The sequence below is a fragment of the Zalophus californianus genome, chromosome 14, assembly GCF_009762305.2.
Source record: "Zalophus californianus isolate mZalCal1 chromosome 14, mZalCal1.pri.v2, whole genome shotgun sequence".
Lineage (NCBI taxonomy): Eukaryota > Metazoa > Chordata > Mammalia > Carnivora > Otariidae > Zalophus > Zalophus californianus.
This window is the reverse complement of record NC_045608.1, coordinates 74,230,645-74,245,911: the sequence shown is the minus strand read 5'-3', so window position 1 is coordinate 74,245,911 and position 15,267 is coordinate 74,230,645. Positions and strand designations below refer to the sequence as shown.

Genomic DNA, 15,267 nt, shown 5'->3' with positions numbered 1-15,267 from the left:
ACACTTCTCTAGAAAGCGCTTTCAGTTTTTAGTGTATGTCCAGTTCTCTTCTTGAGAATTCTTCAGGAGAAATAAGAACATTTGTTTTCTTTACTTTGAAAGAATGACAATGAATGGTGGTATACGTGGTATAATGATACTATTTTGGTCATCTCATGTTCCTCTCCTTTAATGTAATACATGCACACCTTGGTCATAGTCCAGATATTATTTACATGACGTTGTTTCTAACAACCGGTATTTATTACCATGGACCACCTGGTTTTAAGGAGTGTCTTAGAGAGCTTTTAAGACTTGTCTCGGAGACCTGGTATTAGCAATGCAGAGTTCCTTTCTGGTGGCCTGCTAAGAGCTAAATTCAACTGAGGAAGTCTTTGGTGAATTTCTTAATCTGATAACTATTAAGTAAACCAAGGAAGAAACAGGGACATGCCAGTTATGTCTGTATGGCTTTTAAGATTTTTTAGACTTAAGAATGGAAACCGAATTACTTTAATGTCCTATCAGTTTCACTCAAATGTCCCAATCTAATGACCATTTTCATTTGCATATTCTAGTCTGGTGAACAGATAGAGCCTACTTTTATTTGTCTTGAAATTTTTTTAAATGGGGCTACAGGACCTCCCCTTTGAAACTCCATGTGATAAAAAGGGCCATGTGTACCTTAGCCTTTAGATTTCAGTACCCACAGTCACAAGACAGAAAAGATATTGTGGAACTTCTTTAGAAATTGTCTCATAAAAGGGATTCAGTTAAAAATTGGTGGGACAGCATTTAAAATTTAATAAAAAAAAGTAATTCAAAGTAAAGTCTGTAGCCAAACTCCTTAATTGTGATGCATTTGCCGAGTTCCCCTCTCCCATCGTCGGGCCTGCTCTCGTGCCATATGGCCTACCATGGAACATTTAACTTGTCAGATATAATGGATTGTCCTGGAAGCAGATTTTTGCTTTGAGCACTCGGCTCCTTTCTTGCATCTCACTCTCAGCTCCAGGCTGCAGGATGAAGGATTGTGGTGGAAATGCAAAGAAGAGACACACAGTTGATTCCCCTTAAGAGAGTGACCTATATGTCACAAAATTTTACCCACGTAAAGAGGCATTATCCCCGTCACTGGCCTTAGCAGGCTGCATGTCAAAATCGTTTAAATTTGCCTGGACTTAACAGATTGTGCAAACATTTCAGAATCGAGTGCTTAGGAATAATAAAACATCGTCATTTTAACTTATGCAGAAATGGTGTAGGCACATCAGCCGAAAGATAAGTATTATTTATCATGACCTACATGTAACCTAAACCACCTGGTTTGTAGATGCTATAAATTAAGTTCAACTCTCAAATCTACTGAGAATGCTTAAGAAAAAAAAATCACTTTATGGAGATGTTACATGGCTTCATTGTTTCTGTTTGGTGAGGAGATGTGAGGTTGAAATGATCATTTAGGTGGATGGACAAGTGGCTGTTAATTATCCTACCAAGCTTTCCATCTTGAAACTTAAATGCACACCTTCCGTTTATTCCAATCTATTCGAAATTAGACATTGAACATTCTATGGATTATTTAATTTTTATATGTAAATGTAAAAATTATAGTATTTGATGTCGATTTTAATTTGGTGCTTTCATGAGGTAATTCATTTTTTTTTTTCAAGTCGTGATATTGTTTCTGAAATCACAAGCTTAGAAAACTCTAGGAGGAGTTTGTGGCTTTGCATTTATAGGAAAACTTCCTTAAAAGAATAAATAGTGCCCTTTCTATACGTACATGTTCATACATAGCTGTTAGGTATTCCTCTAGTAAAATCTGCTGTAACCCCAAATATTATACATTTTTAAAAGGATTTTATTTATTCATTTGAGAGAAAGAGGGAGCACAAGCAGGGGGAGCTGCAGAGGGAGGGGGAGAAGCAGGCTCCCCGCTGAGCAGGAAGCCCCATGCGGGACTCGATCCCAAGACCCTGGGATCATGACCTGAGCTGAAGGCAGATGCTTAACCGACTAAGCCACCCAGGTGCCCCTGTAACCCCAAATATTATAATACAGAGACCCAAATAATCAAGCACAAACAAGTGGAAAAATAAGTAACTTATGTATCTCATTTAACCATAAAATGATACATATTTTTGATTGCTCCAGGGTTACAAAAATTCATTAGTAGATTTGTATATGATACATGGAAATATACTAAAAGAGACTCTATTCACAAAAGTTAATTTAATATACTCACCAAAACAAGTGTTTGTGTGTTAGAAATTTAATATATATGTTATTCCACAAATTCATGTATTATAGATAACTCTTAATATAGAGCTATAAAAAACTGCAGTGATCTTGAAAACTGATATAACCACACTTCCATACAAAGAATTGTATCTTTTTAATGGACAACTTCCCATGAAGCAGCTAAGAAATCTGCTAAAGTCAGCATTTAATAATAAAGTGTACTTCTGTATATTTCACACTCATCCTAAAGTGAGCACACTTGTTTCATTAATGCCACTGACAGGATGATTCTTTCTCCCCCTTTCTCCCCTCCTACTCCCTGTATTCAAATTTTGGTCTGGCTTAGTCCTAAGTGAGTTTGGGTGGTGCCGGGCCACAGCCAGCTCTTGTCGGGGCATGTGCGCCCTCTGCTGGCTGCTCACATTGGAACCGACCTGTGTGAGGGGTTCTTCATTTCTTTCACTTTCCAGGGTTGGGTTTTTTTTGGTGTGTTTTGTTTTTGCATTTTTATAAAAATAATCATATATTTGTAGTGATTATAAAGTTGTAGGTTAATACTGAGAATGACAGCTAATTTGTTTCAGTTTGAAAATAAATTTTGGGGGTTTGTTTGATTGATTTTGCTAAATAGACTCCTGATAGTTCGAGTAACATGTAGAGTACATACCAGTCTTGAATTTTTAAGTGGTTGATTTCATCTTACCATTGATTGTATTTTCATTGCTTTCATAGTTTCTCCTGGTCCAATCACACTTAAGAAGAATTCTTGTTGGGACTAAGTTGGGAATGGACTTCAAAAAGAAAATTCATTGAAATTTTGCCATATGACTTGTAGGTAATGGATGTGGCAGATAATCCATAGGAGAGAACTCTCTGATAGCATCAAGAGTTGTCTCTTGTCCTATGGAGGAAAATGACTATCTATTAACATCGCAATGTTTTATAAAGGCATTTTTGGCTTCCTTGCAGACCAAATGAAGCTATCCTCCTGGGCAGACATTGAGAATGGTAGTTTAAGTGGAACCTCTTTTTGTTTGGTTTTGCTTCTTTTGGTTATTGTTTGTAGAGTGTGAGATGTTGAAGGAGCAAATCACCAATGGTCCCTTTTGTCTTATATTGTAGATTTCTCTGATTTGTAAGCAAATGACTTCAAAATATCCAAGACAGTTCCCTAAAATAGGGACTGATCAAAGAGTTTAGAGTTAAGGAAGGGGGAAAATGTCATCTGAGTTTTTTCCAGTTTCCCGTCTTTCCAATTTTAGGAAGTTGGAAAGTTACCTTAAATTTTGTTTTGAATAAATGATACGAGTATCTCTGATTTATTTAACATGTCAAGTAACGATGAACTGCTTTCTAACAAATATCAAGTTGCCCCTAACTGAGTTATAATGGCATCTTGCATGGAATCTCAAATACACATCTCTCCTGTTGCCACCTATTACCACGATGAGGTTCTATTGGGCATTCTCCTCCTCTGTGCTTTTCAGTACACCCATTCACCTCTTACTGATGTACATTGTTGGGTTTGCTCCCTTGCATTTCAACCGTCTAAGTCCTTTCCTCTTGAGAACAGCGTCCACTGTGGATGTACCAGCAGCCAACATGGGGTACACAGAGGCACCAACAAATTATTTATTTCCATAGTTCATGTTTTTTGGACCTCTTTTACAACTATTCAGATGATCATTTTTGCAAGTTTCCAAACTGAAAATTGCTGTCTATAAACATCTATTCCTTGTAATGTACTTTATTTTCTTGCCTGTTTTGGTCATATGAGGTCAGTATTCTGACTACTCCCCCTTGCCCTTCCTCCCTTCTTCTCCTTGACCATCCTTCCCATGGCCTCACCTCTTCCTTCCTGTGCCCCCCGCCTTCCTCTCTTGATGTAGCCATGCCCATGTATTCAGTCATTGGGAGGCTTTCCTTACGCATCACAGTGTGGGACTCAGCGGCTCATGTAATTTTATCTGTGAACCATCATCTTTAGCTGTGACTCGTGTCACAGGGGAGCTGGACTCTGAGGAGTTTGGTGCTGTTTGCCTTCCACTTTGGTTGTGGTGGGCCTGATCTCTTAAAGTTGATCAGGTTCAAGAACTAGCAGTCTTCCCATTCTTTGCTCTATGGATGCTTTGAAATGTATTTTGAATTTGGGGCTATTCCCCCCACCCCCAGCTTCTCAGTGATGGATGTTTAGGGAATAGAGACCAATTGTAATTCAGTGCTAAGGCTGAAGAAATGGTCATCTAATATATCAGTTGTCTTACATATATAAATGAATGCCACTTGCATTATCTTCTGTGTGGGGTTTAAAATGGGGGCATCTGGCTGGCTCAGTCAGAAGAGCGTGCAACTTTTGATCTTAGGGTCGAGAGTTTGAGCCCCACATTGGGTGTAGGGATTACTTAAATGAAAAGAACTTAAAAATTTTTTAAATGTTACTTATGTATATTGGTATATATGTAAGTATAATGCTTGTATATATTATACACATGTCTAAACTATATTTAAAATCTTCATGAGATTCCCATCCGTCTTGCTTTTGTTCAGTCTTGAGTATCATATTAAACATACTTGTGGTTTCTTTGAGAGATGATACTTGTTATATTTTTGTTAGTTGTAAAGTTAGCTTGAAAACTGAGGCCATTGCCTACATGCCGTGATGCTAAAATATGTAATTTTCCTTTATGGATCCTATAACAAACAGTACTAAAACGTTTCCTCTGTTTGCTGTCCCACTGTGGCTTACTCAGAGTCTGGTCAGTATTATTTTTTACATACAATATTAGTAAGACTCTGTTAGAACATCAGCTCAATGGGCAGCAAATAATTTATTGTTAAAAGTGATTTTTATGGTGAAACATAGTTCTAGATTTTCTTAAATTTTGCTGATAAATTAAAAATTAACCAGGTAGCAGAGTCTTTATTCATATGACCTTTCAACTGCCTCTGACCAGAAATGTCATAGATCTCCTCCAGGGGAATCAGAGGACCACATTTTATCCCTTTGTATGGACTGTCTTCAGTAGAGCATGGGAGGGTAAATACATGGGCCGAAGGGCCGTTTTAAAAAAACTATGTTCGATAGAGGTTGACCGTGGAGTGAACAGGCGATTTCTGTCTTGGGATAGAATGGGGAAAGGGATACTTGCAGAGCAGTGGCCAGTGGGTCTGATAGAAGAGGAGCGACCTTTTACCTCTGGAACTCTCATGTCTGGGAATTCTGTCACTTATTAGGGGAATGAAAATACTTGGTAACGGGAGACTAATTTCTTTGAAACAACCAGTCTTCATGAGTGGAGATGAACAAATTTAAAGGCCAAGCATGCTGACAGAAAAAGGTTTCTGAAATAGAACTCAGAAGGGGCCTTGGAGATCAACAATTATTTGTTTTTAAAAATCCATTTAAATGGGTTGGATTGGGTTGTAATCTATTTTTTGTTGTTGGTGCTATCCACCAGGCCACCAGGTTTATTGGAGTTCCATCTGATGTAGCCTTAGAGGCTATGCCTGTTGCTTAAATTGGTTACTGTCATCCCTGGCTTGTTGAACTAACCAGTAGAATTTTATTAAAAAACAAAAACAAAAACAAAAAAAACCCCAACATTAGAATGCCAGATCCTACTCCACTGAATGCAAATACCCTGGGGTAAAGAAGCCAGGAATCTGTTGTAAGAAACATCTCCCTAACCGGTCTCATGACCATCAAGGTTTCTTAGCCATAGAACAGAATTTGGGGGATTGCTTTTCTCCACACCCATCCTGTGTCTTCCTTTCCTCCTACAAATCTAGCAAAAACATTTCTCTCTACTTGCTTTGATGCCTTTAGTGTATATTGCAAGATTGACCTTCATTTTTACATAAAAACTATTATGCTTCTTCAAATAAAAAATAGGCTTTCAAATGCTTATGTTGTTTCTTCAGAGGGCACACAAGTCCTTAATTGCTGTGGTTCGATTATAGCCAGTCATCACGCACAAACTGTGATAACAATGTGAAACAGGGTCGGCAGAACTATTAAGATCTTATTCATATAAAGCCAGTGGTAAGTTACTCATTAAAAGTAAGTTGAGTGATTTCGGGGTTGCCCTTAGTCCTTCAGGTCTCCAGGGGACCCTTGTACAAATTGCTGATTCAGAAAATCATTATTCTGGTGACTGAAGTGGCACTTTAGTGGCCTTAAAGAGTTATTTGACACACCTCCCCAAACAGCTAAGTTATCCCCGTGATTATGTTGATTAATTGCACACTCTGTGGAATTAGCGTTATTTTCAATGGAAGATTTTCCTGCATTTGGAAAATAAAGCATAAAACTCGTGTGCTTTAATTTGATAATGTGTGCACTTCTCCTGAGCATGACACCGAGTGAGGGGAGTATTTCGGCTGTTGTCTAGGGCACGTGGCATAATCTAAGGCGTACTTTTTTATTTTGCATTTAGAAAGGACTTTTTGGTGTACCAGAGGATGGTCACTCAAAATGCCTATCATTTCTAACCTTTTTAGCCATTCCTTTTTGCCTTACAAACTGAGTTAAAATGATGTGAGGGGGGAGGGGTTGTGGTGCACGTTGGGAAGAAGGCAGGTGAAATAATCTTTGTTACCAGAGTAGATACGGACATTACATTTTGAACACTCCCAAAAGAGTCTAAAGGGGCTTTGGTACTGGCATTGGAAGCTTATATTCTAGCTTCATCTCTTGATACCTGTATAACTTCTTCTACTCCTATAAGTCAGTTGTTCTTTCTTCATTTTAGTGACCTCATTTATAAAAATAGAGCTTAAAATGCCCACCTAAAGGAGTTCTTAGGGTGTGTTGTCTTAAATATGTAAGTTAAATTCCTTTGCATACCATACAGTGCTTTACAAATGTGAATGCTTTAAGGAAAATTCGGTATAGATTCTGCACCATAGGCAGTCCCCCAAAGGGAAGCGTTCCGGTGGTGGTGCCTCAAGATAGTCGGTATATCTGGAATTTTAGTCCACCCACTGTTTTGAAGGCAGCACAGTGTCTAGACGAGATGAGGTGAATCAGTGACGAAATGCAGCCAAAACTCATAATTTTCCAGGATCAGAGCTATAGATCATCACTGAGTATTCTATTTTTATGGCTTAAGCACATCAGTGAAAGAGAAGACTGATGCTAGTCTTTTCTGGGGAGATGGCTAGCTCCCTAGTTCCCATTATCCTTTGCTACAAACTATGCGCCTACTCACATTTCCCCCCGCTTTTCTTTCTGGTCTCAATTTAGGAAGAAGGGGAGGAAGAGAATTTTCTAGGCTGTGGCATGACTAGTTTATCTGCTGGAATTGAGTTGTAATTCTTTTAGCATAAAATTTATTAAATTTGGATTTTTGAATGCCAGTGGATTGAAGACCGAGTTGCCCTGGTACAGCAAGATTCTGTAGGAGAAAACCAATGCTCTTTGAATTGTAGAAATCAGAAGAAAAAGGTCAACTTCTGATTTCTTGCAAAGGCAGGCTCTCACCACCAAACAAGGATCTGGGGCAAAGTTGACCAGCTAGTCAGAATAACAAAGGTGTATCTACAACAAAACATCACCAATCGTGAACAATAATTTTAGATCAATTTAATTAAAATAAAACATGATTTTTAAGCTTACATTATTTGTTTCACAGGAAATTACAAGCATATATTAACCTAATACACTCTTAGTGGTAAGGTTTTTTGTTTTTAAATAATGGTGGCTCCCGAAGTTCCTCATGACTTGTATTAAGAGACAAAAAGATATGGGGCAGGTATGTGTATTCACATAAGTTTAGGAAAGATAGTATTAAGCTAAATTAAATGTGTTGACTGCAGGACTTGTCAGAGGCTTTAACATGTTAAGATACAATGTACATTTCTGAGGGAGGGCTGTAGATAGAGTGTAACATTTCCTAGGCCCTTTAAATTAGCCTTCCTTTTGTTTTGGGGAGCCTGTTGTGGGGTTATTATTTCAGAGAAGACCCTTGTGAGTGATGCTGCTTTGTCCTATATTATAATGATATTTTTTCTTCCACTCTTCTCTGTGCATCTTAATACGAAGTCATACTCTTCACACAGGAAATGTGTAGAGATACAGTCCACTGCCATGTTCTTGTTGATTAGTTGCTTCAAGTTTACATGGAGATGGTTGCAGCTTATTGTGCGGCGTCACGGGTTTTGGTGTACATCATTTGCATAGCTCTAAAGTACCAAGAGACCTTTTAGGGATAAAACACCATGTAAATGTAAATTATCACCACCTATAAGACACTTTCATTAATTTCATATCAAATTCATGAGTGTTTTGAGCTCTGGGATTTGAGTCTTCAGTATTGGGCTTCTTGCTTATTTATAGATTTTTCTTCCAGCATTTAAATACCAGCAGCACAGAGTAGTGCTAAGAGCATAGCCTTTGGAATCAAAGTGCCAGGGTTTGAATCCTGGTTAGGTCTCTTACTGCCTGTGTAGTCTTGGGCAATTTTCTGTATCTCAGTTTCCTCATCTACAAAATGGGTGTCTATATTACTTGCCTCCCAGGGTTGTTGTGCATATTGAATAAATCAGTCTACACAAGCCCTTTGCATAGTGGGCAACAATGCATGGCTAGGACTCAGCTATTCTTATTTGGGCAAAGGAGGGAAAAGTGAGCATGGGAAAGATGAAAGGACTATAAATAATAACCTCATGTATATTTTCAGAACCGCCAAATATTTCAGTCATTATTTAATAAAATAGTCTTTTCTGTATGCAGAATCATCATCATCATCATCATCATCATCATCATCATAATACTCATTAATAGGGTAACCAGGGTTGGGTTGGGGTTAGGGACAGGGACAGAGATTTATTGGGATCCGAACATGGTTATGAGTTCCTAGTCTGATGCCAGGGAACAAAAGGCTCATTCTTCAGTCCCCAGAATGAGGATTAACAGGGAAGCAGCCTTGCTTGGTTTGTCCTGAAGCCTCAGATAATTTTTCATTAAGGCTTTTCATGAGATGATATGTTCCCCTGGTACAGGTGCCTCTTTTTCAGTAGTGGGTGAGATACCTACCATTTATATATAATTTTAAAAGTGACCTTTTAAGAATGAAAGGCTAGAAACCCAAACATGACCTTGTTATCACCCTGCTGGTCAACCACCAGCACGGTCTTCTATGTCACAGCTTATCTGCAGAAATCATAGTATCAATAAGTTGTTCTTGTCTGTTTCCATGTGCGTTAGAACTGTTCAGGTGTAGTCATCGACCAGAGCTGATACTTCTTGGATGTATCCCTGTGAATAAATGGGTTTATGAGATCATTTTTCTCTTCAAGTAATATTTTCATTCTCATCCGCTTCCCTAGGCATTCTCTTACAATAGGATACTATGGATATACTGAAAGAAAAAAATTAGAAGTCAAATAGAAAATGATACAAGAATATAAAAGTACTAAATTTGGAATTATATAGACATTTCTTAACAACACTCCCCCCCAAACAAAAAACATCCCCCCCTTTCTCCTTCCCAAGGCAGCAAGATAAAGGATTACTGACTAGATCAACAAAAATCTTAAAAAAATTGGAAGCAGCTTATATTTTCTGCTTAGATTAGTTTTTCAAGGGCAACAGAAGAGGGAAGGGAATCCTTTATTGATTATCAGTTGCAGCCATTTTTAATAGTCAAATTTAAACCTAGGTTTTTAGCAGCTGATGGGTTCGATTTGGTCAAAACACGTGTTGACTTTCTGGATTGTTTGCTTACTGTAGATGCTGACTTGTTCTGGAGAAGGGGCTGCGTGTTGATCTCCTTTGTCTCCAGAAGGATTGATTGACGGATGTTGTCTGCTCATTTACAGCGTTTTTCTTGCTTAATTTAAAAAATTGTGACATAGTATTACATGTTCCTTGTATACATCATTTTTGCAGAAGAAAGTTGTTTAGCCAATATGTCGACTTAGTTTATATGAAATCGTCTCTGTAGCTTTCATTCAGCCTTCAATGTGCTCCATTAGGTCATATCATTCGCTTCATGCAAGGCAAATCATCACCAGCAGCAAAATTTAACATTTGGTCCTTTTAGGTATAAAAATGAATCAAATGCCTGACAAGATTGGTTTCTGGTATATATTTCAGAATCCCCCACACACCCCTTTATGGGCATACAACAAATGTTACTAACGGGTACTTTTAGTTTCTAAAATATGGACAACAGTACTCCATGCAGTAAAAGACTTGAGCGATTAATGCTACCCTTATGCCTCTTTTGAGTAGTTTTAGCCATGGGGCTTGGCACTGCCACCATTGTCTTTGTGCCAAAAAATATCCGCAGCGGCTGTCGCATTCTAGTACTGGAGGGTCGTCTCGAAAATTCCGCAGTGAACGCGCCGGGTTTGTTCATCACTGCTATCTCTTTTAAATATTGGGAAAATAGGGTCTTTCGCTCTTTCAAAGCTCCGTTGTGGTTGTGGGGATGGGGGGAGGTGGGTGTCGAAGAATGGAGAAAGGAGGAAAGAAGCTGTCCGCACCAGCCAGTTGGTCTAAGTGACAAAAATCCATGCCTGACATAGAGTAAACGCAGAGATTGAGGGGCTTTTGTGTTCAGGAGCACAGATAGTCACTTAAGAATCCTCCCCAAACATGTTATCAGCACTCTTGAACATTTTATTATCTGAAACAAATGTTGCAGGGAATTTTAAGCAGAAAATCGACAGCAAAACCATAGCTAATTTTTAATGGGCAGTTTACACAAAAGATACACGTGTGTGTGTGTGTGTGTGTGTGTGTGTGTGTGTGTGTGTGTTTTAGAAACTGAGATGTCATTGTAAAATGGCTGTGGTTTGCCATTAGCAAATGATGGGAATGGGTCTCATATGTTTGAGAAGGTGTTTGGGTTTATCCACAGTCCCTGATTATTTTGCTCCCAAACAGGGGTTTGGGCTCTGAGGGCAGATTTATAGTTGAATTTGGAAACAAAAAGATGTAATAAAGTTAAAGGCTTACACTATCAGAATGAAATGTGTTCGCTCAGGATCTCTGGAGCGATCTATTTGATGGTAAAAGTGGATGCTACAGATGAAATCTTTACAAGGAGCATAATCCTAAAACACACACACACACACACACACACACACACACACACACACACACACAAACCTAAAAAAAAGTGCACCTCCCAGCCTCCTGCTGGCTGCAGTGCCTCTTTGGTACCTCGCAGACTTCGACAGAGTCCTGGACGGGTGCCCATTGATGTCATGGAAACACTCAAATTACTGAGAATGATTCATGTCTACGCTGGTCTCTTATCCTCCCCCACACAAACAGGAGTAGATTTTTAACCCTGACAACTTGTAATTTGCAGTGGGTTTATTTTTGTATCTGGATAAATATTTTTTAACAAGCAAAATTAAGATTAAGCAGTCTGTATCTGAGATGATAGCAAAGAATGCCGAGTCTATGTAGCCAAGAGCACTTGGGGGGCTCTGTGTGGCGTGCATTCAGATTCTCTTCTCTCCCTTCCTTCCTACCCCTTTGCTCTTTTCATTCCACTCCTTCTCTCTTGATTTCTCTCCTTTCTCCCCCATTTACTTTCATTCATATTCTTTCTCTCTCTCTTTCTCTCTCCCTTATTATTTGCACTGACCTTCTAGCTTTAAAATAACGGGAGGAATAGCCCCAACTTATATATATATGAATTGAGACAAATCCTGGTAGGAAAGTTCATGTCTCCAGGTCCGTGTGCTGGTGTCGGGTTGGGAAGTAATGCCCGGTGGTGATATTCTATAGGGGATAGCTTCAGTGATTCCTTCTAGAGAAAAAAATAGATAACCCTTCTTCCTTCTTACTGTATTTTGCAATCCAGTTTTTGGAAATTACCCAAACAGGACACTAGATGTTCAGTTTCCTAGGAAGTCAGAGTAAATTCTGCTTTATCCATCTATCTTTCTATCTGTCTGTCTGCCTGCCTCCCTACCTCTCCACCTGCTTTCCTGGCAGTTAAAAAAGTGAACATGGTGTCAAAGGGAACTCTGTGGTAGTTGTATTAAAGCTTTTTAGATGCAAGAACTTGAGGAAGGACATACATCATTTGATAGCCCATAAGGGTCAAGTTTCTCTCTTAGTAATATTTAGAAAGGGAAGTTAAAGGGTATAAGTAGCCCACATTGGACTCATACAGAAGAGTAAATATGTGTATATGACCATTTATGCTTCTGAAACGGGTAAATGCGTCTTTGCTTTAATGTAAAATCCTCATACAATGAAAGTTATTCTCTTAGATCTTTCAAGACTGACAGTCTATGAGATGGTATCCTGTTTCATTGGAATTGAAACTGATATGGGCATTGATTTTCTACTTTGCACTGAACACTATACCAGAAATGGGGGAGCAGGGGGGAGTGTGTTCTTAAACCCAAGATTCACTGAAGCCAGTAGAAAAGTTAATACTGAGGGAGAGAGGGTTAATTTTAAGATTCAGGTTTGGCTTTCTTTGAAAATCACCTTCCATTTTATGTATACAGTGACTTCGGTACCAGGTACATTTTTGACAAGATAGAAGATTTATTAAAGATCCGTTCTTTGTGTGGTGTCAGGAAAGTGGACTCTAATAGCATTGTCATTGAACCAAAAGATAAAAAATGACTGCCGTTACTTTTAACATTTATTTTAAGTGGAGTGGAGGGAGGAAAACTTCGGGGTCATAAACTTTAGAAGGATTTCAATTCCCTCTCTCAGAATACTAGTTTTGAATCTTCCCATTGCAAAGAAGAATAGTAGAGTCCTGGGTAAAATGCTACGTCCCTCTCAGCTCTAGTCTTGAAGAGAGAAGTATCCCCTCCATCTTGGGTGGGGTGGGGTGGGATTTGTCTTCTGGGTACTTGGTCATGCCACTAGTCCTTTTTGATGTCCTAGTATGGATCGATTTTCTATGACAACTCTTCACATGTCACTAAATTCTACTGCTTAGATCTCTTGTAATGTGGCTTCATTGTCTCCCTTACAGATTATTAAGGCTAAACATACTTCTAAAAAAAAAAACAAAAACAAATGAGCAGCTTTGATTTTATCCTTAGATGTGGCCAAATAGCACCTGAGACTCTATATGTCTCTGTAGAGCCATCTACAGATAAAAACTGAGTTGTTAGAATTGGCACGAGACATGGACAGTCCATTATTCCTTGTTCCACTGGGTCCGTTGGTAGAATCTGAACTTGGGTTCAGAGGGGACGATTTTGCAAAAGCCCCCTTTCCCCAGTGTAAATTCTGTCATCGTCTTGATCATGATGGGGTGTACCCCTGGGAAAGGGAGTTTAAAAAAAGAGAGAGAGCACATCTCAGAATTTTGAGTAGTTTCTTTGCTATTTTCACCATCTGGAGAGCCTTGATTGATTAGCTTTGGCCTCACCATTAAGTGTCAATATAATCAATGGGAATTACTAGACTAGGGTCATTACATAGATAATTTGCCTGCTGTGTAAATAAAAATGAAATTGTTTAAATTTTGCGAGAGAAAGAAAGTGAAAATAAGGGCTGACAATTTGTTTGTTAGAGAAAGTGGAGGCCATTGGAATGACAGTTTTTGGAAGTGTGGAGCAGTTTGGCTAAGAATAGGAATGAAGGATATTTTTTTTCCAGTTTATCATAGCCAGAGTGAGGAAGTGTTATTCCCTCTCTTGCTTGCATACATTGCCAGTAGTGCCTACTTTACGTATGTAAACATCGGGGAAGAGAAGTAGATGTCTGTTACCTGGAGATTTTTTTTTTTAAGGAAAAATGTAATTTACACTTTTTTTGTTGTTTCTCTTGGCAGGTAAAACAGAAAGGGGCTCATACTCATCTTATGGGAGAGAATCAAACTTACAGGGTTGCCACCAGGTAAGTGAGAATCTTGCTTGGGGAAGGGTTGAAAAGAATGAACCTGGTAAATTGGTTTGTTTTGTAAATTAGGTGATGCATTTTTGAGTATGGCACTAAGATGCACCGAAAGTCTGCCGATGCCTCTCTCTTTTAAAAAGTAATGAAATAGCACAGAGCTTGGAAGTAATAAACCCCTCTTTCTCTAGATCCCTGCCGTATCACAACTGCCTTCACTGGCTTGTTTTTCTTTTTTAATCCATCAGCCAGTACCAGTGGCACTGTTTGCAAACTAGCAATGTCGGTTAAAGTGGTTCTATCAAAAGAGTTTATTTGCAATTAAGAACTTAAGAATTTCTTACACTAGAAATACTTCGTGCAGCCATGTGTCAGACCCTGGGTTCGGGTGGTTATTGCCCTAAATTATAGTTTTCATAGGGGCTGGATGATGTTGTGTGAAAACAGGGTTGTATTGAGGGATAAAAATGTCTGTGAAAATATGATTTGTTGTCCCTTTTTGTTTCTGAATTGTTTTTGGCTGGAAGTCAAGGCCAGCAGGCTAACAGCAAAGCCGTCTCAAGGGAAGCATGCGTGAGCTAGAAAAATAAGTGTACTTTAATTAAATAATAAAATGCCAGTGTAATACAAAGGTATAGCATGTGTGTGTTTGTCTCTGTGCACTTTGCATTTGCATACTTTGCAATCTCCAGAGAAAGCCCAGTTCTAAAAATACTACCCATCACCAAAAGTATAAGCTTTGTTTTAGGACAATTGAGTTTGTATAAATGCTTTCTTTTTAACTTCAGAATCAGTATTAATTGTATGTTTAAAAATCTTTTATTTTGCTTAGGGTTTGGACTTTCCTTTTTGTAAGTGCATTGGTTTCTTACTTGGGAGAACTCTTGATAGAATTTAATAATCCTCTCTCAGATTCAGAGCTTTCTACTGTTTCATTCCTCACCCAAACCGAACGTACATTCTTCTTATGCTAGAAAGGGAATGCTTGCTCTCGAACCCGCTCACCCTCCTATTTTCTTTAATGATATGGGAAGAAAAAATCGGTTTTGAAATTTTGAAACAACCTGTTTCATGTATCCTGGAAAATGTAAGCAGACAGTTTTAGCAATTAAACAGAACCTGTGAAGGATGTTACCTTTATGTATCAGTCATATGTCACTAGAGGTGGAATTCTGGTGGAGGTTTATTTTTTTTTAACCGCCCCCCCCCGG

The 15,267-nt window shown here is 38.6% G+C and overlaps 1 protein-coding gene across 22 annotated transcripts in view; it reads left to right on the top strand.

The window, feature by feature from the left end:
• Positions 1 to 15,267, top strand: part of TCF4 (transcription factor 4) — a 352,937-nt gene that overhangs the window by 161,104 nt on the left and 176,566 nt on the right. For all 22 annotated transcript variants that reach the window (XM_027576841.2, XM_027576852.2, XM_035723992.1 and 19 more), the window contains one exon: positions 13,995 to 14,059. In XM_027576841.2, the coding sequence (XP_027432642.1) occupies positions 13,995 to 14,059 (65 nt within the window). The remainder of the gene's footprint in view (positions 1 to 13,994; positions 14,060 to 15,267) is intronic.